This window comes from Peromyscus eremicus, chromosome 8a, assembly GCF_949786415.1.
Source record: "Peromyscus eremicus chromosome 8a, PerEre_H2_v1, whole genome shotgun sequence".
Classification (NCBI taxonomy): Eukaryota; Metazoa; Chordata; class Mammalia; order Rodentia; family Cricetidae; genus Peromyscus; species Peromyscus eremicus.
In genome coordinates, this window is record NC_081423.1 from 3621656 (window position 1) to 3649068 (window position 27413).

The following is a 27413-nucleotide window of genomic DNA, read 5'->3' on the forward strand; positions in this document are numbered from 1 at the left end:
GAGGAGCAGCCATGGAAGGGTGCATTCCAGGAAAAGCAAACAGCTAGGGGAGAGGCTGAGGCAAGACAAGCTCAGCTTCTGTGTTCCAAGACTAGAGGGGCAGGGGCAGGCAGAAGGACCATCAGATAGGACCAGAAGTCTGCTGGTGTGGGGGTGGGCAGAAGGACCATCAGACAGGACTAGAAGCCTGCTGGTGTGGGGGCAGGCAGAAGGACCATCAGACAGGACCAGAAGTCTGCTGGGGTGGGGGTGGGCAGAAGTACCATCAGACAGGACCAGAAGTCTGCTGGGGTGGGGGTGGGCAGAAGGACCATCAGACAGGACTAGAAGCCTGCTGGGACAGGGGCAGGCAAAAGGACCATCAGACAGGCCAGCAGAGTAGCTGGTCACAGAGGGTGCTTCAAATCAGACTACCACACTAAGATTTTGCTTTAACCTGGGCACTAACTGGTGTGAGCGTGATTTTGATAAAAGACATTGCCCCTCGGAAGCCTTGTCAGAATCACCACATCATACCTGCCTTCCTCCAAGCCTGGAGATAAAATGAAGACACTCAAGAAAACAATTACTTTTTCTGGAAGAGGCTTTGGCAAGGTCAGGCCTACACCGAATTCTCACCAGGCCCCCAGCACATCCTTCACACCTGTGCCTCTCCACAGCCCTCTCTTCACTTAGCAGAAGGCTTAGTTTCTGCTCCTCCCTCCTAACACCAAAATGGAAAGTACAGCTTTCTTCCTTTTTCCAAGTCCTAGACTCAACAACTCCTCACACTGGACAGTGACAACTAGAAATGACAGCGTTACCCTGGACATGCTTCTACCATTTTTTTTCTCATAACAGAAACTTATGTGACTAAAATACGATAAAAACAAATCAGGGAAAAAAGAAAAGTATCTTTACCATCTAACTGGACAGGTACTCTACTAGTCTGCTACGTGCCCAGCCACTACTAATAATTTGTAGGGAGTGGAGGCAGTTGTGTGTACTGGGGAGGGTGTGTATGTTTATGCATGTGCAGGTACATGTGTATGCATATGCATTTGGACACAAGAGTTCAACCTCAGGTTTCATTCCTCAGGAGCCACCTACTCAGGCTTTTTCATTTGTTTGTGTTTTTATTTAGAGCAGAGTCTCTCACACAGGTCTCAGTTGGGTTAGGCTGGCCATTCAGTGAGCAACAGCGATCCACCTGTCTCTGCCTCTCCAGGGCTTAGATTATGAGTATTCTCCACCACATCTGGCTTTTTTACATTGCTACTAGGTATCTGAACTCAAGTCCTTAATGTACCCGGTGAAAACGCACCCAAGAGGCTCTCAGCCTAGAGGCTCAATGCCTGGCTGTGATCTCCACAGTCATGAATCCCAGTGAGACTATCAGCCTCAGCAGGGCACCTGTGGTCATCTTATCCCTGCCCAGACATGGGAAAAGAGTCTCCAAGATGCAGGATGCACAGGTGGCTGGCTCCACATATCAGCAGCAGGAAGTAGAGAGAGAGGCCCCTGGCTAAGAAGGGAGGAACACTCATCAGGAAGTCACAAGACATAAGTCCTCATCCTGGCCAGGCCACTTGCTGGCCATGTGACAGGGCAGTCACTTCCCTTCTCTGGACTGTTTGTTGCATGAGATTATGTGCCTCTAGCCCTGCAGTCTGCAGACAGAGGATCCTGCGCAAACAGTCAGGCAGAAACACAAGGTGCTTTCTCACCTTCTCCAGTGACAACCCAGAGAATACAGTGTGGACACATGCATCAGAGCCTAGAAGCCCTCCAGCTTTCAGCATTAAAACCCCACAAGAGCATCAAGTCAACAGCATCTCCTGAGCCCCAGCTGTGGGCTAGGTCAATAAATGACCTTGACCAAGAGGGGGAAAGGGCTCCACTTGAGAGACAGAACTGAGGCTAGAAGAGAAGACATTTACACTAGCACCACACTTGTCTGCAGAACACCTGCAATACAAGCCCACTGCAAACCCTGAGCCATGTCTCAGTTACACTGCAGAGGTGAACCCTAGTCTTCTTGCTGTCTCCAGGACAGTGTCAGCTAACAGCACCTGCTAATGAGCTGGAACAAAGCTTCCTTATTTCTTCTTAGGTCACCATCAAAATTAAGGTCTCAAAATGAAGGGACTTAGCTCAGTGACAGAACACATCTGGTGCAGGAAAGGCCTTGGGTTCCATCCCCAGCACCCCAGAGAATGTCCCCCAGTGCTCCATACAAGAGGTCACATGTTCATGTGAAATGCCACAACCCAGTTCAGATGTTACCCTGTGGCCTTTCCTTGTTCCTGTCCTTAAGAGCTAAATGTTTAATTTAGTGTATAGATTTCTAGAGGTCCCATATAAATTTTTACCAAAAACTTCTGCCAGCGTCTCCACTCAAGTTGGTTCAAACATTAACAGGTCACACTGTCATCTTGGTGGCAGGATGAGAAAGTGAGAGCTTGAGCTATCCTCCTCAAACTGTTCCTCCTCAAAGGAACAGACAGAAAAACCCAGAGGCAGAGAGACAGTTGCCAGGTGTCAGAGTGGGGAGGTTAGGGACTGGAGGGGGTACTGTTCGAGTGATGAGAACATTTTATAACAGGACAGAGGTGATGGTCACACATTATAAATGGCTGCTCAATTTAAAATGAAGGCTAGCTCTGTGTCACATTGATAAAATATTTTATGGGAAGGACTGCCACAGATAAATACTAGCAACAACAACAAAAAAAAAAATTCAATCCAAAGGAACAACAACTGGAGGATCGCCCCAAAGAAAGGAGCACTGAGCTCCACCCTGTGCCCTCTTACACATTTCTAGTTACCTGGGGGAGCACCTGTCAATGCTGGAAGTCAGGGTTCTTGTGGAAAAGCACACACTGTTCAAGTATGAGGATTCAAGGAGTAGGTGTAAATAACACTCTCAATTATGTGATTTCGACTCCCAGGGGGCAACCAGAAGGGGACGAAGATGACTTTTTTTTTTCCTGGAGATGGGGTCTCACTAGCCCAAGTAGGCCAGAGCTGGAGGGGCAGAGGATAATCTTGACCACCTGGTCCTCATTTCTACCTATGGCATGCTGGGACAGCAAGCCTAAGGTGCTGAGAACCAGTCCCAGGGCTGCCTCCTCCATAGCCAGCACTCCACAATGGAATACATCCTCAGGACCCTGGAGACTTTCAAGTTGGGGTTGTTGTTGTTGTTGTTGTTGTTGTTGTTGTTGTTGTTTTAGGTTTGCTTTTGTTTGGTTGGTTTTTTTGAGACTAGCCAGGGCAAGCCTGGAATTTACTGTGTAGACCAGGCTGGCCTCAAACTCATAAAGCTCAGCCTGCCTCTACTTCCTAAGTGCTGGAATTAAAGGGGCATGCGGCAACACTTGCTCTTATTTCTTATTTTTGTTATCATGGATTGGAGAAGCTGGGCTTGGTGATGAACATTAAAAGTCACAGCACAGGGGGCTGGAGAGATGGCTCAGAGGTTAAGAGCACCGACTGCTCTTCCAGAGGTCCTGAGTTCAATTCCTAGCAACCACATGGTGGCTCACAAACCATCTGTAATGAAATCTGGTGCCCTCTTCTGTATACATAATAAATAAATTTAAAAAAAGTCACAGCACAGTAATAAAAACAGCTTGGTACTGGCATAAAAACCGACATACAGACCAATGGAATTGAATTGAAGACCCTGACATTAATCCACACACATATGAACACCTGATTTTTGACAAAGAAGCCAAAACTATACAATGGAAAAAAGAAAGTATCTTCAACAATTGTGCTGGCATAACTGGATTTCAACACGTAGAAGATTGCAAATAGATCCATATCTGCCACCATGCACAAAACTCAAGTCCAAGTGGATCAAAGACCTCAACATAAATCCAGTTACACTAAACGTAATAGAGGAGAAAGTAGGAAGTACACTTGAACGCACTGGCACAGGAGACCACTTTCTAAATATAACACCAGGAGCACAGACACTGAGAACAACAATTAATAAATGGGACCTCTTGAAACTGAGAAGCTTTTGTAGGACAAAAGACATGGTCAATAAGACAAAAAGCCCACAGAATGGAAAAAGACCTTCACCAATCCTACTTCTGACAGAGGACTGATCTCCAAAGTATATAAAGAACTCAAGAAACTAGACATCAAAATACTGAACAATCCAATTAAAAAATGGGCTAAAGAGCTAAACAGAGAATTCTCAAAAGAAGAATCACAAATGGCTGAAAGACATTTAAAGAAATGCTCAACATCCTTAGTCATCAGAGAAATGCAAATCAAAATGACTCTGAGATACCACATTACACCTGTCAGAATGGCTATGATCAAAAACACTAATGACAATCAATGTTGGAGAGGATGCAGAGCAAAGGGAACACTCCTCCACTGTTGGTGGGAATGCAAACTTGTACAGCCACTGTGGGAATCAGTATGGTGCTTTCTCAGAAAATTGGGAATTGATCTACCTCAAGACCCAGCCATACCACTCTTGGGCACATACCCAAGGAATGCTCAATCATACCACAAGGACACATGCTCAACTATATTCATAGCAGCACTATTTGTAATAGCCAGAACCTGGAAACAACCTAGATGCCTGTCAACTGAAGATGGATTAAGAAAATGTGGTGCATATACACAATGGAGTACTACTCAGCAGAGAAAAACAATGACATCATGAAATTTGCAGGCAAATGGAACTAGAAAATGTCATCCTGAGTGAGGTAACCCAAACCCAGAAGGACAAACATGGTATGTACTCACTCATAAGTAAACACTAGATGTAAAGCAAAGAACAATCAGACTGCAACCCACAGAACCAGGGAGGCTATATAACAGGGGGAACCCTAGGATGACTGTAGCTTATAATAAGTTTTAGTTTTACTCAATTACTGGACAAGCCTCAATGAAACATTTTAATATTAGGATAAGAATTTATACTGTATCAAGCTGATAATAGAAAAATAAATAAATAAAAATGAAAAAAAAAGTCACAGCACCTCATAAACTATCACAGGAGGATTGCCATGAATTTGAGGTCAGTCAGAGCTACACAGAAAGACCCTGTCATGCTGGACGGCGGTGGTGCACGCCTTTAATCTCAGCACTAGGGGGCAGAGCCAGGTGGATCTCTGAGTTCAAGGCCAGCCTGGTCTACAGAACAAGATCCAGGACAGGCACCAGAACTACACAGAGTAACTTTGTCTCGAAAAAACAAAAAAAAGACGACCATCACCTCATACACACACACACACACACACACACACACACACACACACACACACACACACAACTAACCTGCAGTAGGCAGAGGCCAGGAATGCTGCTATAGAGCTTGAAATACTGAGGGCAATCCCCTTCACCAAAAGTCATCCAGCCCAACAGTCAAAGGTGCCACACTGAAAGACTGGAATCTAAAGTTATGTTGGTGCGGTCTTGCCCCAAGGTCACCATTCCCTTTATTTCATTTAGCATCAGGCTTTTCTTTAAACTTTTTATCTCCTTGAACACAGCACTTAGCCCTCTTACACTTCCTGGTGGCTCCTTTTCTCCTCAAACTGTACAAAAAATGTAATTCTTTGTCTAGCTTGCTCCTTTTCATTATAGATCTGCATAAGATTGATTACTAATAACAACTAATACTAGGCTGTCTTGAAATCTCCTCTGCCAACACCATTAATCCAAAACACTTCAATTTAGCCTCAGACAGATTTTTAGAGCAAGGGGAAAAAGTAAACATATTCTTTGCCAAAATATCACAAAAACAGTCTCTAGGCCACTTACTAATTAATATTCTTCCCCTCTGAAACTTCTTGTGGACCCCCTTGTTCAAGTCACCATCAGCACTGTATTCTGTGCTCTTACTAGGATGGCGTAGTAAGGCCCATTTATAAAGGATTCAGCTGTTTTTCTAGTCCAAAGTCCACATTCTACCAACAAACAGCATGGTCAGGACTGTCACAGAGGTACCCCGCTCCCTGGTCCCAATTCTGTCTTAGTCACTGTTCTGTTACTGTGAAGAGACAACATGACCAAGGCAACTCTTATAAAGGGAGCATTTAGCTGGGTGGGGGCTTGCTTACAGTTCAGAGAGTTAATCCATTATCATTATGACAGGGGATTAGCGGCAGGCAGGCATGGAGCTGGAGAAATAGCTGGGAGCTACAGCCTGATCCCAGGCAGAGAGACACTGAAATGGGGTTCTGAAACCTCAAAGGCCATTCCCAGTGACACACTTCCTCCAACAAGGTCTAACCCTTCTAATCCTTTCCAGCTCCCTGGTGACTAAGCAAACATATGAGCCTATGGGGGCCATTCTTATTTAAACTACCACATTTGCTCTGTTTACACCTTTGTTTGTTTGTTTGTTTTGTTTTTTTCATGACAGGGTTTCTCTGTGTAGCCCTGGCTGTCCTGGAACTCAATCTGTAGACCAGGCTGGCATCAAACTCAGAGATCCATCTGCCCCTGCCTCCCCAGTGCTGGGATTAAAGGTGTGCGCCACCACCACCCAGCTAGGCTTTTGCTTTAAAAAAAAAAAAAAAAAAATGGGGAGAGGAAAGAGCGGAATCTCAGCTATACAGACACAGGCAAAGAAAAATGGGATGGAAGGCTTGAGGGTGCGTCTCAGTTGGTACAGGGCTTGCCTCCCACACATGAAACTCTGAGTTTGATCCCCAGAATCATTCAGATCATGCATGTATATAGCACACTGCAGGTACACACCTATAATCACAGCACTGGGAATTAGAGGCAGGAAGATCAGGAATTCAAGGGTCATTTTCAGCTTCAGAACAAATTCAAGACCAGCCTGAGCCACTTGAGACTGTTTCAAAAAGGAAAGATAAATGGAATGGAGAGATGGCTCAGTGGTTAAGAGCACTGGCTGCTCTTCCAGAGGACCAGGTTTGATTCCCAGCAGCCACATGACAGCTCACAACTGTCTGTAACTCCAGTTCTAGGTGATCTGACACCCTCTTCTGGCCTCTGCAGGTACCAGGCACACATGTGGTACACAGATATATATGCACAAAAAACATCCATACACATAAAATAAATCTTAAAATGTAAAATAAAACTTTTAAAGAGAAAAGACAGATAAATGGGATGGGGATGGGCAAGCATGAGGGTTCCTGAGTGGCAAAATGGAAGTCAGAGGCAGGGAAGGGATCCTCACCTCCACAGGCTACCTCTCACCCCAAACCCCTCCCTCACAGCCTCTCCTACCTGAGTAAAGGACATCCTGCAGCCCTTTCAGCTGCTCCGGATCAAAACCTAGGCAAATCCTGCCCCATTACAGTCTCTGTTCAGATATCTCTCTCACACTCACACACACACTCACACACACACACACACACACACACACACACACACACACACACCCTGGGAGGTCTTCCTCTAGGCTAAGTGCATGATACAGATCTGGCCCATCAGATTCACAGGGAGTTCCAGGATGGCCCTGGTCAGCCAGGCCTGGACTTTCCCTGGAGTGCTCTTGACTGGTGTGTCATTTTCCCAGGATGCCTCTGTAAGGAGAGCTGTACACAGCACAATCCTGCAGACTCCCTAAACACCTTAGGGATCCAACTGAGCCTGAAGCCAGATTAAGGTCCCCAAATCTTTCCATTACGCAACTCTATATAATCCCACGTTTTAGCTTAAACAACTTCTTCCACATTCCATGAAGAGAGACCTGGCCAATGAGTCGCTCAGCAATCCAGCAAGGCCCATGTCCCTAAGCAGACCCTACTTCAACAGACGCCAAGGCCACACAGCCCTTTCCTAAGTGAAAAGGGACAGGCTGCACTGCCATCCCAAGAGTGCATGCTGAGTGTCCTGCCCACACTGCCCCTGGACCCTCAGCTCACAGCATTTCGCACTAGACAGCCAGTGCCACCTCTGGGAAATCACCTCAGAGACATAAGGCAAAGAAAGGAAGGCCACCCTACCCTGCACACCACCAATACAACACAAAAGAAGGAGAAAGGAAAGAAGGGGGCCAGAGGAAGGGAGAGCGGGCTAGGTCTCAGGTACAATCCATAGTTCAAACTGTGTGCACTTGAGATCTCACACTTTTAATCCCAGTATTTGGGAAGCATACACACCAGCACTAGGAAGGAAGTGATAGCTGGGCAGAGAAATGTGTGTAAGGCATGAGGAGACAGGAACTGAAAGCTTTTTCAGGCTGAGGAGTCCTAGAGGTAAGATGTGGCAGTGGCTTGTTCCTTTGTCTCTCTGATCTTCAGGCAAATTTTATTAGGGTACACAATACATCACCACAACGGTCCTTCAGTCTTCTTTCAATATCTTCATTTCAGGATCCTTTACACGTTTTTCACCTAACCACCCTCTCTATGGCATTTTTCCCACTTTGAAACAGTCTCATTATGTAGCCCTAGCTGGCCTAAAACTTGCTACGTAGATCAGGCTGGCCTCAGCTCCCAGAGCTCCTTCTGCCTGACTCCCAACTGTTGAGATTAAAAATGTGCACCACCACACCCAGCTTTGGTATCAAATTTCAAGAGTGCTAAGAACTTGGCTCTCATTAGGCACTCAGAACCTAGCCACACAGCAGCAGGAGTGGTCAGAGGCATTAGTCTGGGCCACTAACTGCAAAGGTGTTAAAGCACTTCTGACACTGGAACACTAACATTCTACCATAATACACCAGCCCTGTGACATCATGAAGAGGAAAGATATTAATAGCCTTTGAATAAAAGCCACATTCTTTTTCCAGTCAGTGTTTCAGCTGATTCTTTATTCCAAGAACAAGTCACTTCTGGATAGGGCCCAGTCAACAGCTATGGAGAGAAACTGTGCCCTTCAACCTTCCAGAAAAAGAAGACACTGCCAGGCAGTAGTGGCACACACCTTTAATCCCAGCACTCAGGAGGCAGAGCCAGACAGATCTCTGTGAGTTCGAGGCCAGCCTGGTCTACAGAGCGAGATCCAGGACAGGCACCAAAACTACACAGAGAGACCCTGTGGGGGCGGGGAGGGGGGGGGGGACACTGCCAAGATACACACGAATTTGAAGAAGGGAGCAGCAGTCAGGCTCAGTGGCTTCTCAGGCCCTGGCTTTCCCTACCCTTCAAACAGGGATCCAGGGATCCCAGCATTTTTCTAACGTGAGGATCCCTGAGAGGATAGTTACTGATGGAAGAAGGTACTAAAGCTTCCACGTGGTAATTCCTGAGAGGATAGTTATTGATGGACGACAGCACCAGGGCTTCCACTCGGGGACTCCTGAGAGGATAGTTATTGATGGACGACAGCACCAGGGCTTCCACGTGTAGTTCTTCTAGAGGCTAACAGTGGATGGTTCCTACTACTGAGTTCTCCAGGAAAACATCTGACCACTCTCTCCCTAAAGAGGCCCACACCAGGTCTTTCCTCTGGCATTTTGTTTAAGTCTACAGGCAAATGTAAATCCACAACGGCTGTGTTGGATGTATATGTTAATTTGCATCAAGGCATGTATTTTACAGATGATTCTATACCCTGAATATTTTGTTTTTTCTTCTTGAGACAAAGTCTCATGTAACCTAGGTTGTCTTCAAACTCTTTATGTGGCCAAGGATGCCCTTGAACTCCTGATCCTGCTGCCTCTACCTCCTGAGTGCTGAGATTACAGGTGTGCAGCACCATGTCCAGTTTATGCGGGACTGAGATGAAACTCAGGCCCTCATGCGTGCTAGGCAGGCATTCGACCAACTGAGTCACAGTATCTTCAGCTCCATCCTGTTCTAGCAGAACAGTAATGTTTCAATTAATGTACACAGTGACTTGTGTATAAGTCTATACTTTTCTTAACATCTCTGAGGTTTTTTTCCTATCATGAGGCCATAACACATGGTGTTAACACATTCCCACCAATGGGCATCTTCATTGCTTCTGGCCTGGTGATAGTGTTTATCTAATTGTTGCATTATCCAGGTCCATTACACTTCCCTGGGTATTTGCACGTAATGTTCTCAGCCTTAAACCCATCTTATCTCTGTTCCACTCAAACATTTTAAATTCAAGAATAGAGCAGAGCCTCATGGCTAACTTATAGGATATACAAGAAACTGAAAAACAGGTTAAGCCATACCAAAAGGAAGCAACCAGCAAAATCCTTGCAAGGAATCCACAGGACAAAAGAGCATGCTTCCTTCAAAGACAACTGCAGACAGCTTGGGGGTGGGAACTCTGAGCAGGTATCCCTGGTGAGGCTGAGGCAAAGGATCTCAAGGTAGGAATATCTGGACTTTGAGCTCAGCCTGGCTCAGACACTGCCTTCAAAAATGACACTGTGGACAGGCCAAGTGGATCAGGGAGTAAAGGGACCTGCTGTGCACGTCTGGAGAACCGAGGGTGGTCCAGAACACACGGAGAGGTGAACAGAGAAAATCAACTCCACATGTTCTCTGATCTCCACATGTGCACCGTCACACACACACACACACACACACACACACACACACACGTGCACACGCATACACGCGCTTTTTTTAAGTCACTGTGAAGTCTGGGGGGAGTGACTCAGTCAGAAAGGTGGTTCCTGTGCAAGCATGAGAAGCTGAATTTGATCCCAAGGACCCACATTTTTTAAAATAAATAAACAAAGCCAACCACACATGGTGGTACATGCCTTTAGTTCCAGCGCTGGTGATGCAGATCTCTGTGGTGAATTCCAGGCCAGCCAGGGCTACATAGCTGAGACTCTGTCTCAAATAAATAAATAAATAAATAAATAAATAAATAACAAAAAAGAAAGGCATGGTGGTGCTTGTAACCCAGTGTTGAAGGGCTTGATGGCCAGCCTAGCTTAATTGGAGAGCAGAAGTTTCAGTAAGAGATCTAGTCTCAAAAATCAGTGGAGAACTGGGTGGTGGTAGCACTTAGGAGGCAGAGGCAGGCTCCGAATTCAAGGCCAACTCTGTCTACAGAATAAGTCCAGGACAGCCAGGGCTACACAGAGAAACCCTGTCTCAAAAAAGAAAAAAAAAAGGGGGGAGAAAGTGATTGAGAAAGACGGAGCTAACCTCTGACCTCCATACACACAAAGACACTGTGCCTCAAAGGATGGCATGAAAAGTAAATAAATAAATAAACCATGCTCAGCGTGGAGGCTCACACCTATAATCATATATCACTTAAGAGGTGGAGACACGGGGGCTGGAGAGATGGCTCAGAGGTTAAGAGCACTTGGCTGTTCTTCCAGAGGTCCTGAGTTCAATTCCCAGCAACCACATGGTGGCTCACAACCATCTGTAATGAGATCTGGTGCCCTCTTCTGGCCTGCAGGCTGAACACTTGCTGTATACATAATAAATAAATAAATCTTAAAAAAAAAAAAAAAAAAAAAAAAAGAGGTGGAGACAGGAGAATCAGGAGTTCTGGGCTTGCTTCAGCTACACTGCAAGTTCAAAGCCAGCCTGAGCAACATAAGATCCTATCTCAATAAAAAAAAAAAATAGGAAGACAAATGGAAGGGAAGTTTTGTAAACATACTGATAAGGGAACTATATCTGGGAATAACATAGGATTCTGGCAGTTCAACATTAAAAAGAGACAAACAGCTCAATTGAAAAATGGCCAAATGAGCCGGGCAGTGGTGGGCACATGCCTTTAATTCCAGCACTCAGGAGGCAGAGATAGGTGGATATCTGTGAGTTCAAGGCCAGCCTGGTCTACAGAGTGAGTTCCAGGACAGGCTCCAAAGCTACACAGAGAAACCTTGTCTCAGAAAAAAAAGAAAAGAAAGAAATCAGACACCCACTTCTGATCTCTGGGTCACCAGGCATACATGTAGTGCACATATATACATGCAGGCAAAATACCCATACACACAAAATATTAAAATGAAAAAAAACGTTCATGGATGTGATGATATAAACAAACATTTCTCCAGAGAAGATATATAACTGGCCTATGGGCACAAGAGGCCATGCTCAGAATGATTAGTCATTAAGAAAATGCAAATCAAAACCACAAAGAATTGTCACTTCACACCCACTAGAAAGAAGGCTATCAAAGACTTAATGGGAGGTGACTCGAGAAACCAGAACCCTTCTTGGTGCATGTGAGCAGAAAAACAGATTAGGTTCCTCAGGTGGTTCCATACAACCCAGCAGGGCCACTCTTCCCTACATTAACCAAAGTTATGGACACTGGGCCCACACACAAAATTGTCTGTGAGCTTCCATAGCAGCATCCTTCATAGAGCCAAGTGCAAACAACCCAAAGTCCAGCCCCTGGGGAGTAGAGAGCAGGTGAGCAATGCCCACACCACACAGCATCACTTGGCCACACCCCCTGGGGAGTAGAGAGCGGGTGAGCAATGCCCACACCACACAGCATCACTTGGCCACACACCCTGGGGAGTAGAGAGCGGGTGAACAATGCCCACACCACACAGCATCACTTGGCCACAAGAGGGAATAGGATACAGATTAGGCTGCTCCATGGCTGGACCTTGAGAACATTATACTCAGTTAACAAAAACAAAAGTTCTATGGTTTCATTTATATGAAATACAAACAGTGGGAAAATCCAGAGCCCCTGGTGTGTACCCCCACACTCGAGAAGCAGAGGCAAGGGGGATCAGAGGTAAAGGCTATCCTGGGCTACATAATAAGTTCAACACCTGCCTGGACTACATAAGACACTGTCGGAAAAAAAAAATAAGAAGAAAAAAAATCCAGAGACAGAAAATAGATCAGTTGTCTGAGACTGAGGGGAGTGGGGAATGAAAAGCAATTGCTAATGGGCCCAGAATGTCTTCCTGGGGCAATGAAAATTTGCTAATATTGATCACAGTGAGGTTTGTACAATCTGTGACAGCACTAAAATAAACTTTTAAAATCTCTTTTGCACCAAGCTGGCAGTATTTGCACACACCTTTAATCCCAGCACTCAGGAGGCAGAAGCAGGTGGATCTCTGAGTTCGAGGCCATCCTGATCTACAAAGCCTAGGACAGCCAGGACTACAAAGAGAAACACTGTCTCAAAAAACCAAAAGAACAACAACAACAAAAAAAAACCACCTAAAATCTCTTCCAAAGAGATCTAAATAATTTAAAAGACAAGCCACCCTTAGATCTGAGTTTAAAATTACAACATGATACAACAATTATAAGGCAAAAACTTAAATTTGAACATTAAACAGTTGGTGCTATTGAGGTATCACTGGTTTCTTATATGATCACAAAATGGATTCCTTTTAAACGTGATAGAACACACACAAAGTATTTGCAGATGAAATGGAGTGGTACTTGGGAGAGGATAGAAAGTAGTCAGGGATACAGATGAACTAGCCGCCAGCTGCAACCATCAAAGCAGTGTGATAACAGAGTTCATTATACAATTCCACATTTAAATGTCTTAATATTCTTTTTTTTTCTTTACAGCATGTAACACAGGCTAACTGAGAACTTGATCCTTGATCTATAGACCTGACAGGCCTCAAACTTGTAGCAATCCTCCTGCTTTTATCCCTTGAGTGCTGGGAAGGCTGCAATTACAGACATGAGCCACCACCACACACCTAGCATGAAAATCCTACTTAGAACAGAAGAAAGGAAATTTCTCCTGCACTCAAAGTTCATCATGCATCAATTATTAATCCCATGGCAGGGGGATGGGGCCACTTTCAACCATAGTCTTCAAGAAACAATTAAAAATACCCTGAGCTTGGACGTGGTATGGAGCATGTGATTAGGGCCTGAGTTTGATCCCACTCCCCACCCCCCACCCCCCAACTCTCTGATCACCCTCGGCGGACCACTTCTGAATCAACGGCAATATTTCCAAAAGCAATAAACTCCAAATCCAGGCTATGGCACGGCTATGGAACCTGGACATTGCACTTAGTTACAAACAACAAAAACAAAGGATCTACAGGAAACACACAGTAGGACAACCGGATGTGAGGAGGTGAGGAGGCTCCTGCCCCAGTCTCCTTTTGCATGTGATTTATTTGGCTTTTGACTTAATGACTTTTTTAAAAAACTTCCTGAAACTTTCCTTGAATTTTTGTTACATTTTTATTTATTTATTTTGTGTGTGCACCAACATGCCACAGAGTTTCTGTGGAGGTCAGAGGACAGCCTGCAGGAGTCAGGTCTCTCCTTCCACCACCTGGAGCCCAGGGTCAAACTCAGGTCATCCGCTGCAAGTGCTTGAGGCAGAGTTTTGATACTAAGTGTCTCCTTGAAAGAATCCTGTTCAATTCCCTTTGGTTTCTCAATTTCAATTCCTCCTCCAATGAAATCAAAAGAGTTTCCACTCCAGAAATCTGAGGCTGTGGCAGGCCCTTTGGTCACATTAAAAGGGAAAGGTGAGGACTAAGGGTGTCTTCAGTGAGAGCACCCAGGTTCAGCATATATGAGGCTCTGGGTTTACTCCTCAGCATCCCAAAGAATTTCAGGGTGCCTTGTTCCACCCTTGTCCCAGATGGGCCAAGAAGCAGGCCTGTCCCCAGCCCCAACTCCACCTTTATGGAAACACTAACAATGAGCCCGTTAGTGTAGCTGAACAACCTTCAATCATTACTGGTCTAGGAGGTAGATGCTATGGTGCATCCTCACTTTGCTGAGAATTCCAAGTTAGTTATTCGACCTTACACCGCTTTAAAGGCTGGAAGGATGGCTCAGTCAGTAAACTGTTTGCTGCTTAAGCATGAGGACCTTAGTCTGGATTCCCAGCACCCATGGTTAAAGCCTGGCATGTATGCATTCTTGTAAGCCCAGCACTGGTGGACAGGGGCAAACAGGAGTTCCAAGATTCTAGGGCCAGTCTAGCTGGAATGGTGAGCTCTGGGACCAGTCAACAAACAAGGGAGAAAGCAATAGAGAAAGACACCCAAAGTTGATTTCTGGCCCTCCTACACACGTGCACAGGCAAACACACCTACACACCCACACACGGGCATAAACATACTGAATTAATTAATTAAAATTATACAGCTTTATGTGGTAGAACCAGGATGTGAACCCAGTATGCTGGGCTCCAATACCTCTTGGTGGAAGCCAGCTCAAATCTTTGCTGTGTATCATTAGCGTTCAAGGATCTGAAACCTCAATTAGATCCAACGATTTGCTTTGGCAGATGCAAGTACCTCCCCCAGGAAAACCCCTCCACCATCCCCTTCAATAAGACCATCAGTTCTTATCATAAACCTTGCTCTTGAATAACAAAAAGTATCTAACATCCTTTTTAAAATGCACAGAAATAACTTCAAAGCTAAAAATAAAGACTCTCCTTTGTCCTAGCACTCTCTCCATCCCAAAAACACCTGAACGAAAGGCTAGGGACTGGGTTCAGGGACTCTAAAATTCAACTGTACAAGTGAGGAAAAAAAAAAAAAAAAAAAAAAAAACAGAAACTATGTGGGAAGGCGGGTCCTCCTAAGGGAATGCAGATCCCTGTGTCCAGCAAGAGAGTCAACAGCCAACACGAGGCTTTCCTGAGTCACTCCCATGTCTACATACAACACCCAGGAATGACTTAGCACCAAAACTGCATCAGGACTCCTCAGAAGGAGACAAGAATGGAGGCACAGACTCAAGGGACTAAACTTCAGTATCACTGAGCACACGCAGTCCACACCCATCTTCTTCTCACTTCCAGCCTCCCCACCCGCTCCACCTCCCCGCCGCTCCACCTCCCGGCCAGTGGTACTGGCTTGGGCAAGGCATCAGCCCCATACAGGTTCGGCATTGGGCAAGAAGGGAAGGGTTTCAGGACAACCAGAGACCTCAAACGATGAGCTAGGGGAAGAAATGGAGAGAGCTCGAGAATGAACCAACAGCCCAAATGCAAAAGACACCGCCGCCGGGAGAGGGAAGCTGCGAGACTAATGGACCGGCTCTGGGGACACAGGTGCAGGGAATAAGAGGGACCGAAGACAAAGCGTCCACAACACGCCCTCAGGGGACCGGGAGCTGCCGCTCCGATCTGCTGTGGACAGGGGTTCGGGGCCAGCAAACCCAGGGTCTAGAGATGCTCACTGCCTTTGGAGAAAGAGGAGTCACTAGGGATAAGAGACCTGAACCGGAGAATGATTGAAAACCAGGGGCCGGTAACTGGAACTAGGTCCCAGGAGGGCCACGGAAGAAGAGAGTCTGAGAGTCCGGGGTGTGGAAACCTGCCAGGGGGATCGGCGGGCTGGGAGAGCCTGGGAGGGACTGGGGAGCAAGCTCTGCTCTGGGAGTTGGCTGTCAAAGAAGGGGCGAAGGGACAGGAGCGCCAGCCCGGGGAAAGTGAGAGCATGCAGCAGACCCAGGGCCAGGGCTCCGGAGCCAGCGAACGACCCTGCGGGAGTCGCAGGGTGTGGGGACACAGGGCCCGGAGCGTGCGGCTGCAGCGGCGCCACCGGGCGGTGACAGCGGCGGGGCCGCCACTCACCGCTCATGTTGCCGCTCCCGAGGCCGCCGCCTGCCGTGCCGCCGCCGCCGCGTCTGCAGCCGCCGAGCTCCACACGGGCCGGGAGAGCGCGCGCCCCGCCCGCCGGCCCCGCCCCGGAAGCACGGCTCTCCGAAGGCCCGCCCCCAGACCCGGAACCAAAATACCCTCGCGAGTCGAGGCCCTAGAGTGGCGGGGAGGAGACCCGGGACTTCACAGGATAAAGGCCTTCTCATTCACGAGCCAGGAGTAAGACTTCAGTCTAAATTAAGGTCCGGACAGGGATGCGGGATAAGCGTACTGGGTTCCTGGAGTAGTGGTGCATGTCTGTCAAACCAGCCCCCGGGAGAAGGCAGGAGGGCAGGAAGATCAAGGGTTCAAGGTCATCCGTAAACTACATAGTGAGTTCGAGACTAGATTGAGCTACTTGAGACTGTCTCCAAGAGGTGGTGGGGGTGGGCGGAGCGGGGAAAGAGTAGTGGGCCTGCAGAGCCTGGTGCACAGGCTTTAAATCCCAGCATTCAAGAGGCTGAGTCAGGAGCCGGAGCTACAGAGTTCAAGAGCTGGGAGCGTAGCCAGTGGTAGAGCACGTGCCAGTGAGCTTCAACTCTCTGTGCAAACAAAACCAAAAGGTGAATTCAGAGCCGTTCTGGGCAACTTACCGAGACGCTCCAAATGAAAAGTGAAAACAGGACTGTGCATACATAGGGGCAGCACCCTAGGTTCAATCTCTGGCATCAGAGAGACTGTGTCCCTGTATGTGTGTGATGGGCCAATTTAGCAGATAAGGAATCCCTGAAGGGCTCTCTTTTAGGCCAAGCCCAGGATAGGTATTCCAGAAGGATCAGGTCAAAGTCCGTACCAGGAAGTGTTGTTGGTTGTGGCCCAGGGTGAGTGAGAGGTGGGTGTTGAGAAGGAGGACGTAGGAAGCTGGGGAAACCTCCTTCTGTAGGCAGGAGAGTTTGTACTTTCCTGCCTGTCTCTTGGTGGATGGGGGAATGGAAGGCCATTGAAAGAATTTAAGCAGGGTGATGCAGTCAGAATTGGACTTTAAGGAAACTTCATGGGCCGGGGAGATGGCTCAGTGGTTAAGAGCACTAGCGGCTCTTCCTAGGACCCAAGTTCAAGTCCCAGCACCCATATGGCAGCTCACAACTGCCTGTAACTCCAGTTCCAGGGGACGACACTTTCATACAGGCATACATGCAGGAAAAAACACCAATGCACATGAAAGAAAAATAAATAAATTTTTAAAAAAAAAAGAAAAAAACTTCACTTGCAATCCTGGTCTGGTGGTGCATGCCTTTAATCTCAGCACTCTCAAGGTGGAGACAGAAGAATCTTGAGTTATAGCCTGAGGTACTTAGGGGACACTTGTCTCAAAGAAAGAAACCACTTTCTCGAATGAGAATGTGTTGTAATAGGGCTGGAGAGAATGGCTGCTGGTTAGGGAGGTATGGTAGCTGTCCCAGCGACTCTGTAAGTGACAGAGAGAAAAGGGGAGTACTGTGAACAAGTGTTAGATTCACAGCAACTAGAAAGGTCGGGGTTTGCCCTGTTTAAAAGCTGGACTTGAGGGCTGGAGAGATGGCTCAGAGGTTAAGAGCACTGCTTGCTCTTCCAAAGGTCCTGAGTTCAATTCCCAGCAACCATATGGTGGCTCACAAACATCTGTAATGAGATCTGGTGCCCTCTTCTGGCCTGTAGGGATATGTGCAGACAGAACACTGTATACATAATAAATAAATCTCTTTAAAAAAAAAAAAAAGCTGGACTTGAAAGACTTTTCCACCTGCTGGGTATGAAGCTGAGGAGTCATCCAGCCTACGTAACTTAGAGACACTCTCTGTTAGAAATATAAAAATAATAAATATAATAATAATAAAGAGCTATAGCTCAGTGGGAAAACACATGTGTGAGGCCCTGGGTTTCATCCTCAGTGATACAAAGAAAAAAAGAGGAGACTAAGCCTTGGAGCCTCCCTCCTCCAGTAGGCTGAGTCCTGGTAAAATTTCACATGGGTTTAGCTAACTTCTTCCACCTGTGAAGGCTCAGCCAGAAAACATCTCACCTCTTGATGTTGAGCTCTCCAGGCTCCACAACAGAAGCACGTGGTGTGGTAGTATAGGTCATGCATAAATATAATCTCAGTGGCTAAGGCAGGAGAATCAAGAGTTCAAGGGTAGCTTATAAGGAAAGAGATACATTTTGGTACTTTATATATTACCAAGCCTCAAATATCTTGTTATAGTTCCACAGACAAAATAAGACAATAACTTACTGACTGCTACCCTGCTGTGACTGACTCTCTCTCTCTCTCTCTCTCTCTCTCTCTCTCTCTCTCTCTCTCTCTCTCTCTCTGGGTGTGGGTGTGTGGTGTAAGCTGGAGGTTGAACCTAGGACCTTGAGCATGGTAGGCTAGTATTCTACCACTAAGCCACATCCTCAGTCCTGACAGCACCTGTAAGATGGAGGTAGTAATTGTCTACCTCCCTTGTCTTTGTGTGAAGTGACTTGGATCAGTCTCTGGCACCATTAAGCCTACATAAGTCGTCTCACACACACACACACACACACACACACACACACACACACACACACCTGCACTTGAGCTGAAAACAGTACCAGGTTCCTGTTTGTCACAGTTAGCAATGACACATGCATTTGTATAAGCATACTAATGTCTGCTGCTGCCATAAGCTGGGAACCTAGAGAGCCTGTGTGTGTGCATTGCACACCAAATTGGCCTGGCTTCTCCTATTTACAGAAAAACACGGGATAACCTTGCTTCCTTTGGCCATCAGAAGAATTCTATTTGTCCTGAAATACACCATGACTGTGTGTGCCTCCATAGAAACATGATACTCTAGGGCTCATAGAGCTTCCTTTTTTTTTTTTTTTTTTTTTAAGAGAGAATCAAAAATTCAAATAAAACCAAGGAATCTTCCACAGTTAAGCTCCCAGTGATAAGATGGGAATGAATATAATGTAAAGAGTTCAGAATTAAAGGACAAAAGCTATATTCCCAGCTGATAAACAGTCATCCTAAAGACATCAAAAGCATCAGCTCTCCCTCTGGTGAAGGTTCTCAAAGTGGCTTTTTATACCAGACAGAGGTTCATTCTCTAGAAAGAATTGGTTTCTCCATCCCTGGGACACTTTCCAAAGCAGTTGGCACACTCTTGCCATAGTCACTCGTTTTTGTGGTAACAAGAATGGTTGCACCCTCCTCCATGGCTGGAAGTGGGAAGAAATGGTCAGAATCAACCTTAGGGTTGCTCTTGACACAGTCCTCGCAGGTACATTCTTCCACTGTATACTCCAGGCTTCCGGGAAGAATCCTTACATCATCAGCCCTGCTCTTCCTCAGGTCAGTACTGGCCTTGTCCAGCAGAATGGATCCTGATGATAGAAAAACAGGCATTTACCTGGAGGTCCCAGTGGTACTGTCATAGCATCATAGCATGCATGGCAGAAATCAGAGTGCATCCTATGCCGAGGGTCACCAGCCCAGGCTTGGCCCTGAGGCAGGTTGCTTTTTGAGTATATAGAGTTTTTAAATCTTGTCTTATGTTGACCACGTTTAAAACTCAGGTTTCACATGAGAATGTATGCAACTAGACTCTGTAAAGACTTAAGAATGTGGCAGCAGGAGGGACATGGGGACAGTGGGCCATAGTGCGAGACAGCAGCTGCCACCTCCAAGCAGGTGTGGGTACCCTTATTGGCAAAGCCGCAAACCGGATCAGTCCATATACTTATTACCCACTTGGCTCCTACAAGTTCTGAGGATTGACCTCATCTTACACAGGAAATTAGCATATGTCCCAGCAGATCAGAGTCAGCCTATGAGTGACATTTCAGAATACAGAAGCAAAAGCTGAACACGGTGGCACACACCTGTAATCCCAGCCGCTCCGTCAGGAGGCTGAGGTGGGGAGAGTTTGGAGCCAGCATGTTCGAAAGGCCCTGAGTCCATCTCCAGTACCAGAGGGGCGAGAATATAAAAGGGATTTCCTGAGTCCATCTCCAGTACCAGAGGGGCGAGAATATAGAAGGGATTTCCTGAGTCCATCTCCAGTACCAGAGGGGCGAGAATATAGAAGGGATTTCCTGAGTCCATCTCCAGTACCAGAGGGGGCGAGAATATAGAAGGGATTTCCTGAGTCCATCTCCAGTACCAGAGGGGGCGAGAATATAGAAGGGATTCCCTGAGTCAATCTCCAGTACCAGAGGGGGCGAGAATATAGAAGGGATTTCCTGAGTCAATCTCCAGTACCAGAGGGGGCGAGAATATAGAAGGGATTTCCTGAGTCAATCTCCAGTACCAGAGGGGTGAGAATATAGAAGGGATTTCCTGAGTCCATCTCCAATACCAGAGGGGGCAAGAATATAGAAGGGATTTTTTTTATTTTAATTTATTGTGGTGGGAAAGTCACATCAGTGCACCTGTGAACATCAGGACAGCTTATGGGAGTAGGGTCAAAGTCAGCCTAAACAGGCTTGGCAGCAAGGATCTGACCACTTGAGTTCAGATCCTCAGAACCCACTATAAAAATGGAGTGTGACTGGCCAGGTGGTGGTGGTGGTGGTGGTGGTGGTGGTGGTGGTGGTGGTGCACACCTTTGATCCCAGAGCTTGGGAGGGAGAAGCAGGCGGGTCTCAAAAAATGGGGTGTGGCAGCAGGCACCTGTAATCCCAGATCTATAGTGAGGTTAGAGGCAGAGACAGGAGAATTACCCCAGAAGCTTGAAGACCAGGTGTCTTGGAGACTGAATCTAAGCATGAGAAATAAAAGGCCCCTGCCTCAAAGTGGAAAATGCAAAGTGACTCCTGGAAGTTGTCCTCTGACCACTGAGCATCTCACCAACCTTCAAGATATGTCCTGTGTCCTAGTTTTCCTGACATGACATCTTATGGTGCATGTTTCAGTACATTAATTTTTCTGTGTGTGGGGCAAGGTCTCATTCTGTAGCCCAAGTTAGTCTAGAACTCACTGTAGCCCAGGTTGGCCTCCTACTCATTTTATTCTATAATGTGTGTGTTTGCTGCATGTATGTAGGTGTACCATGTATATGCCTGGTACAGAATAAGTGTTGGATCCCCTGGAACTGACATTATAAAAGGTTGTGAGCTGCCATGTGGATGCTAAAAACCAAACTATGAGCCATCTCTCCAGCTCACGGCCTCAGAATGTTGGTGACCCTTCTGCCTGCTTCACCCTCCAGAACACTGATATTACAGGTGAGGACCAAATGAATATCCTTTGATCTCACATAGAAGACCCCAGTTTGTCTCCAGTACACATCTGTGAAGAACAAATTTTAAAAAGCACTTGTTCTGCCTGGTGCTGGTGGTGCTCAACTTTAATCCCAGCACCTGGGAGGCAGAGGCAGGCAGATCTCTGAGTTCAAACCAGCCTGGTCTACAGACCTGACAGGACAGCCAGGGCTACACAGAGAAACCTTGCCTTGAAAAAGAAAGAAGAAGCCGGGTGGTGGTGGTGGTGGTGGCGGCGGCGATGGCGGCGGTGGCGGCGGCGGCGGCGGCAGCGGCGGCGGCGCACGCCTTTAATCCCAGCACTCGGGAGGCAGAGCCAGGCGGATCTCTGTGAGTTCGAGGCCAGCCTGGGCTACCAAGTGAGTTCCAGGAAAGGCGCAAAGCTACACGAGAAACCCTGTCTCGAAAAACCAAAAAAAAAAAAAAAAAAAAAAAAAGAAAGAAAGAAGAGCCAAGTGGTGGTGGCACACCACCTTTAATCCCAGCACTCGGGAGGCAGAGGCAGGCGGATCTCTGTGAGTTCGAGGCCAGCCTGGACTACAGAGTGAGCTCCAGGAAAGGCACAAAGATACACAAAGAAACCCTGTCTCGGAAAAAAAAAAGAAAAAGAAAGAAAGAAAAAGAAAGAAGAGAGAGAGAGAAAGGAAAAAAGAGAGAGAAGAAAAGAACTTGTTACATAAACTGACCACTTGAGTTCAGATCCTCAGAACCCACTATAAAAATGGAGTGTGACTGGCCAGGTGGTGGTGGTGGTGGTGGTGGTGGTGCACACCTTTGATCCCAGAGCTTGGGAGGCAGAAGCAGGCGGGTCTCAAAAAATGGGGTGTGGCAGAAGGCACCTGTAATCCCAGATCTATAGTGAGGTTAGAGGCAGAGACAGGAGAATTACCCCAGAAGCTTGAAGACCAGGTGTCTTGGAGACTGAATCTAAGCATGAGAAATAAAAGGCCCCTGCCTCAAAGTGGAAAATGCAAAGTGACTCCTGGAAGTTGTCCTCTGACCTCCACACATGCTATGGCATGCACCTGTACTCACACACAAAAGATTCAGCTTCTGCTTCCCAACACTCCACAGTGTAGCCTTATCATCTAAAACATCTCTTTCAGGGGGCTGGAGAAATAGCTTAGCCGCTAAGAGCACTGGCTACTCTTGCAGAAGACATGGGTTTGATTCCCAGCACTCACTTGATGACTCACAACTGTCTGTAACTCCAGTCTCTGGGGGCAGTGTGCACATGTGGTACTCAAAAATATGAAGGAAAACACCCATATACATAAAAATAAATAAATAATGAAACATTTCATTCAGAGTCGATCTAAAAATACACTAAACACAGAAAGAAGCAGCCTGCCTGACCTCACTTCCACATGGGCCTAAAGAAGCTGCTTACAGCAAAACAGCAGAATGGTGGTCACCAGAAGCAAGGCGGTGGGGGAAATGAGAAGCAGATGGTCGGAAGTCCAGAGCTGCAGTTACATAAGAAGACTGTAGAGCCTGCCTGTGACTAGATGACTGGATGATACCGTAGTGCTGCAAATAGCAGAGTAGATTCCAGCCAGCCTCACCACCAGGAAGAACGCTGAAGGGCCGGGATGGGGTTCCATTGGCTCACTCAGCTAGCACACTCAAGAAGCTCTGGATTCAATCCCCAGAACTTCACAAACCAAGCCTGATAGTGCACACCTATAATGCTGGGCCTGGAGAGATGGCGGCATGAGGATCAGAGAGGCTCAAGTCACTCTGAGCTACATAGTCCAAGATACGTGAGACCCTATCACCAAAAATGGTCAACTATGTAAAGATGTGCATGTGTTATTTGTTTGACTATAGTCACTGTTTCCCTATATGTCTGTAATCAGAACATTATACCATGTACTTTACATATGTACAATTTGTACGTTACAAATTTTCGATGGGTGGTGGTGGCACATGCCTTTAATCCCAGAGGCAGGCAGATTTCTAAGCTTAAGGCCAGCCTGGTCTACAAATCAAGTTCCAGGACAGCCAAGGCTACACAGAAAAACCCTGTCTTTAAAAAAAAAAAAAAAATTAATTAATTCTAGGGCTGAAGAGCTGATTCAGTGATTGGGTGCAGTACTGCTCCTCCAGAGTTCAGTTCCTAGCAACCACCTGTAACTGACTACAGGGGGATCTAATGCCCTGTTCTGACACACAGAGGCACTATACTCACATGCACGAACCCACTCTCAGACAGGAACATATACACATAATTGTCTACGGACCACATGGAGGACAGAAGAGCGAGTGAATTACCCCCCACTCTGATGCACTAGAAAGAAATGAGGAAGATCTTTGCAGTTTGTGCGTGCAAACCAAATGCACAAAGAATCAGGACGAGGGCTCGGAAGGTGGCTTAGTGCTATAAGAACTTGCAAGCATGAGGACCTAAGTTTAAATCTCTGGCACGTTCATAACAAGCACATGCCTGTAACCTCATCATGTAACCTCCCAATGGCAGAGATGGGAGCTAGATATCATAGCCGCAACAGCATGCTTCTGGTCCACTGAGAGACCCTATCTCATGGCAATAAGGTGAAGAGCCGTAGAAGATGTTCTGCTCTGACCTCATGAGCAACAGCACACTCAACATTTATGCACCACACACACTAACAGAAAAAAAAGTTAATTAAGAAAAGAGAGATATAGGTCAATGGCTGCTGTTTGTCTAAGAATCAGATCACAGGGAAGAGTGCTATAAAATCTTTTTAGCCTAAGATTCTCAGGTGGAGCATTTACTTCTCTGAGACTGGCACTCTGTTGCCTAATAATTATTCTTGAGATGGTTAGTGAATCCAGGAGCAACTGGTTATTCATTTCTAGCATTTTGGGTAGTAAAATGTTCACATGCAAGTAGTGCTTATAACTGTATTAAAAACATGACCAGGGAACTTGCCAAAACACTCAGCCTGAGAGTACCAGGCCTGGTTATTCATGTGGGATAACAGAGTATCTCATCAGTGTGCTAACTTCAGTCAAAGACACTTACCAAGGAAGCCTCAAGACCAATTACCAAGAGAAGAACTCAAGGAATGGGCATTGGAAGGAGACCTGTAAAGTAGCTGTCAATGCCAGGATTTCTCTGTTGTTGGTTTGTTTGTTTGTTTGGGGGGGGCATTGGCGGGTTTTTTTATGTTTTGTTTTGAGACATGGTCTCCTGTAGCCCAAGCTGACCTCAAACTCTACATGTAGCTGAGGGTGACCTTGACGCCTTTGATCCTCCTGGTTGCTCTACCCAGGTGCTAAGATGACAGGCAAGTGCTACCACACCCAGCTCAAAATTTCAAGTATCCACTGACACATTTGAAAGTGCTGTAACAAAAAAAGTCAAAGTTAAAAAAGGAAAAGGAAATGAAACTTGGAAGAGCCACCCCTACAGAAATAGATTTCAAAGAGTCACCATCCAACTGACCTGAGTTTTGAAGTTTGCCCTTCAGTGCTTCAGAGTTCATCTTCCTCAGCAAGAACATGAGTGTGAAAAGTGCCAAAGAGACAATCAAGGTCAAGCCCAAGAAGGTCCAGAGAACAATGTGTGTCCCTTTCATTGAGCCGGTCACACCTTTAGTAAAAGAACATCACAGAGCTAGGAGGCCAGAGCTCAGTATGCACATACAGTGTGAACTTTCTAACACTCGACTCCCCTGTTGCATATTCATGACACTTTACTTTGTGGGGATGTTTATTGAGAAAAAGTCTTCGTAGATCAGGTGATCTCGACCAAGAATGGCTATGGATGAGTCCACCTCCTGAGTAAGTGCTGGGCTCTGCCGCAGCATGACGATATATAGTGCTGGGGACGGAACCCAGGGCTGTGTGCGCACAAGCCAGGCATTCTACCAACCCATCTACAGCTTGGCTCCTTTTGTTGTTTTTGAGACAGGCTCTCACTCTAGCCCAGGCTACCCCAGAATTCACTATGTAGTCCAGGCTAACCTCAAATTTGCACAGTTCTCACAACCTGTGGTTCGAGACCCCTTAGGGTTGTTGAATAACCCTTTCACAAGGGTCACATATCAGATATTAACATTACGATTCATAACAGTAGCAAAATTACAGTTATTAAGTAGCAACAAAATAATCTTATGGTTGGGGGTCAGCACAACATGAGGAACTGTGTTAAAGGGTCGCAGCACTAGGAAGGTTGAGAATCACTGAATATACTAATCCCTGGCTTCACCAACATTGACTTTTAAATTCTAAATACCACTTAATTAAGAACTGATGAAATCTTCATCACCATTGGTGCTGAATAAAATTGAGTTTGTTTCTGAATAATTCCTTTGCTCCAGGAGGCATTTAAATCATTGCTTGATTTCTGGGTTTGATTCAGGAAAACAAAACTCCCCACCTTCTCCATAACGTTTATTCTCTGGTAGATAGACAGGCACTCTCAAGAGTGCTTCCCACCAAGAAGCAGCTGTGGAAGAGTCTCACTTACTTGGGTTGCAGTAAGGCTGACAGGGCACAGGAGGGTTGGAACACCGGAGGTGGCAGGGTTTGCAAGCATGCAGCAGACTGTCAAAATATTCACTGTGGAAGCACTGCTGAGCCATGGGGGGCTTGATCACTGAAGGAAACAGAGACAGAGCCGCGGGGAAGACAGCAGATTCTCAGCAAGAGTTCCCTGTGGACAGCGGTCAGGGGCGTTGAGGGGAAAGAATGACCCCGACTCCGTTGGTTCTTATGAGGGATGCAGGTATTGTGGCGAGGGTTTGAATGCCTCTCTGGTCCTCGGTGTCTAAGAGGCTTGGGTGGGGCAGTGAGGGGGTATATCACAAAAAAAGTACCTGAAACAGAAACTGCCTATTTTTAGAGGAAATTTCTCACCAGGTGACAGTTGCACAACGTGGACAAGCCTAGGGCATCCCGCAGAAAGTGCAGTAGCCATTTATGGACCAGCTGTCTGTGGGCTGTACTGCGTGGTAGGAGATGGTGAGGTGAGGGCTGTGTCCTTTACTCAAAGTCCTCAGGGAAAGCAGACTACAGCCTGCCACTGGAGGGTGGGAGTGACTGACCGGAGGGAAGACAGGGAGACCAGTCAGATATGACTGCCAGCTGTGCTTGGAGGCAAGGGTTAAAGCAGGGACATTGTGTCATGACAGCAAAAGCTATCTTAGCCGAGCATGCTGGTGCACACCTTTAATCCCAGCCCTCTGGAGGAGAGGCAGACAAATCTCTGAGGCCAGCCTCATCTACAAGGGCTACATAGAGAGACCTAGTCTCAAAAACAAAGTAAAACAGCAATCCAGTATACATCCGTGAAAAAAAAAATGAGCTTTTACCATCCCCCAGAAAATGCTTAGAGACTTGGATTGATGACTTATGCACATATGTCATATCTCATATGATTCTGTAATGTCAGGGTTAAGGATTCAAGATTCAAGAGTATCCTTGTGGTACGTGCCTATAATCTCACCATATATAAGGCTGAGGCAAGAGGGTCTCAAGTGGAAAACCAGCCTAGGCTACATAGCAAGATCCTATCTCAAAAAAAACTCCGTGTAGTTTTGGTGCCTGTCCTTGATCTCGCTCTATAGACCAAGCTGGCCTCGAACTCACAGAGATCCACCTGGCTCTGCCTCCTGAGTGCTGGGATTAAAGGCATGTGCCACCACCGCCCAGCTCAAAACTTTTTAAATTGAAGCTGGGCATGGTGCCATGAACCTATAGTCACAGCTACCTGGGATGTAGAAGCATTAGGTAGTAAATTCAAGGCCTATCTGAACTGCACTATAGCA

At 46.5% G+C, this 27413-nt stretch overlaps 2 protein-coding genes across 2 annotated transcripts in view; both read right to left on the reverse strand.

Annotated features, from left to right (window-relative positions):
- Positions 1-16464, reverse strand: part of Snx29 (sorting nexin 29) — a 477564-nt gene extending 461100 nt beyond the window's left edge. Inside the window, exon 1 of the mRNA XM_059269973.1 lies at positions 16381-16464. Coding sequence (XP_059125956.1) covers positions 16381-16387 — 7 coding nt within the window. The 5' untranslated portion in view covers positions 16388-16464. The remainder of the gene's footprint in view (positions 1-16380) is intronic.
- A 2943-nt stretch (positions 16465-19407) lies between these two features.
- Tnfrsf17 (TNF receptor superfamily member 17) lies at positions 19408-26368 on the reverse strand. The gene is made up of 3 exons (XM_059269121.1): positions 26114-26368; positions 25088-25234; positions 19408-19779 (listed from the first exon to the last, which is right to left on the reverse strand). Exons 1-3 carry the CDS (start codon positions 26226-26228, stop codon positions 19496-19498), a joined length of 546 nt encoding a protein of 181 aa, XP_059125104.1. The 5' UTR covers positions 26229-26368; the 3' UTR covers positions 19408-19495.
- Between the last annotated feature and the right edge of the window lie 1045 nt (positions 26369-27413).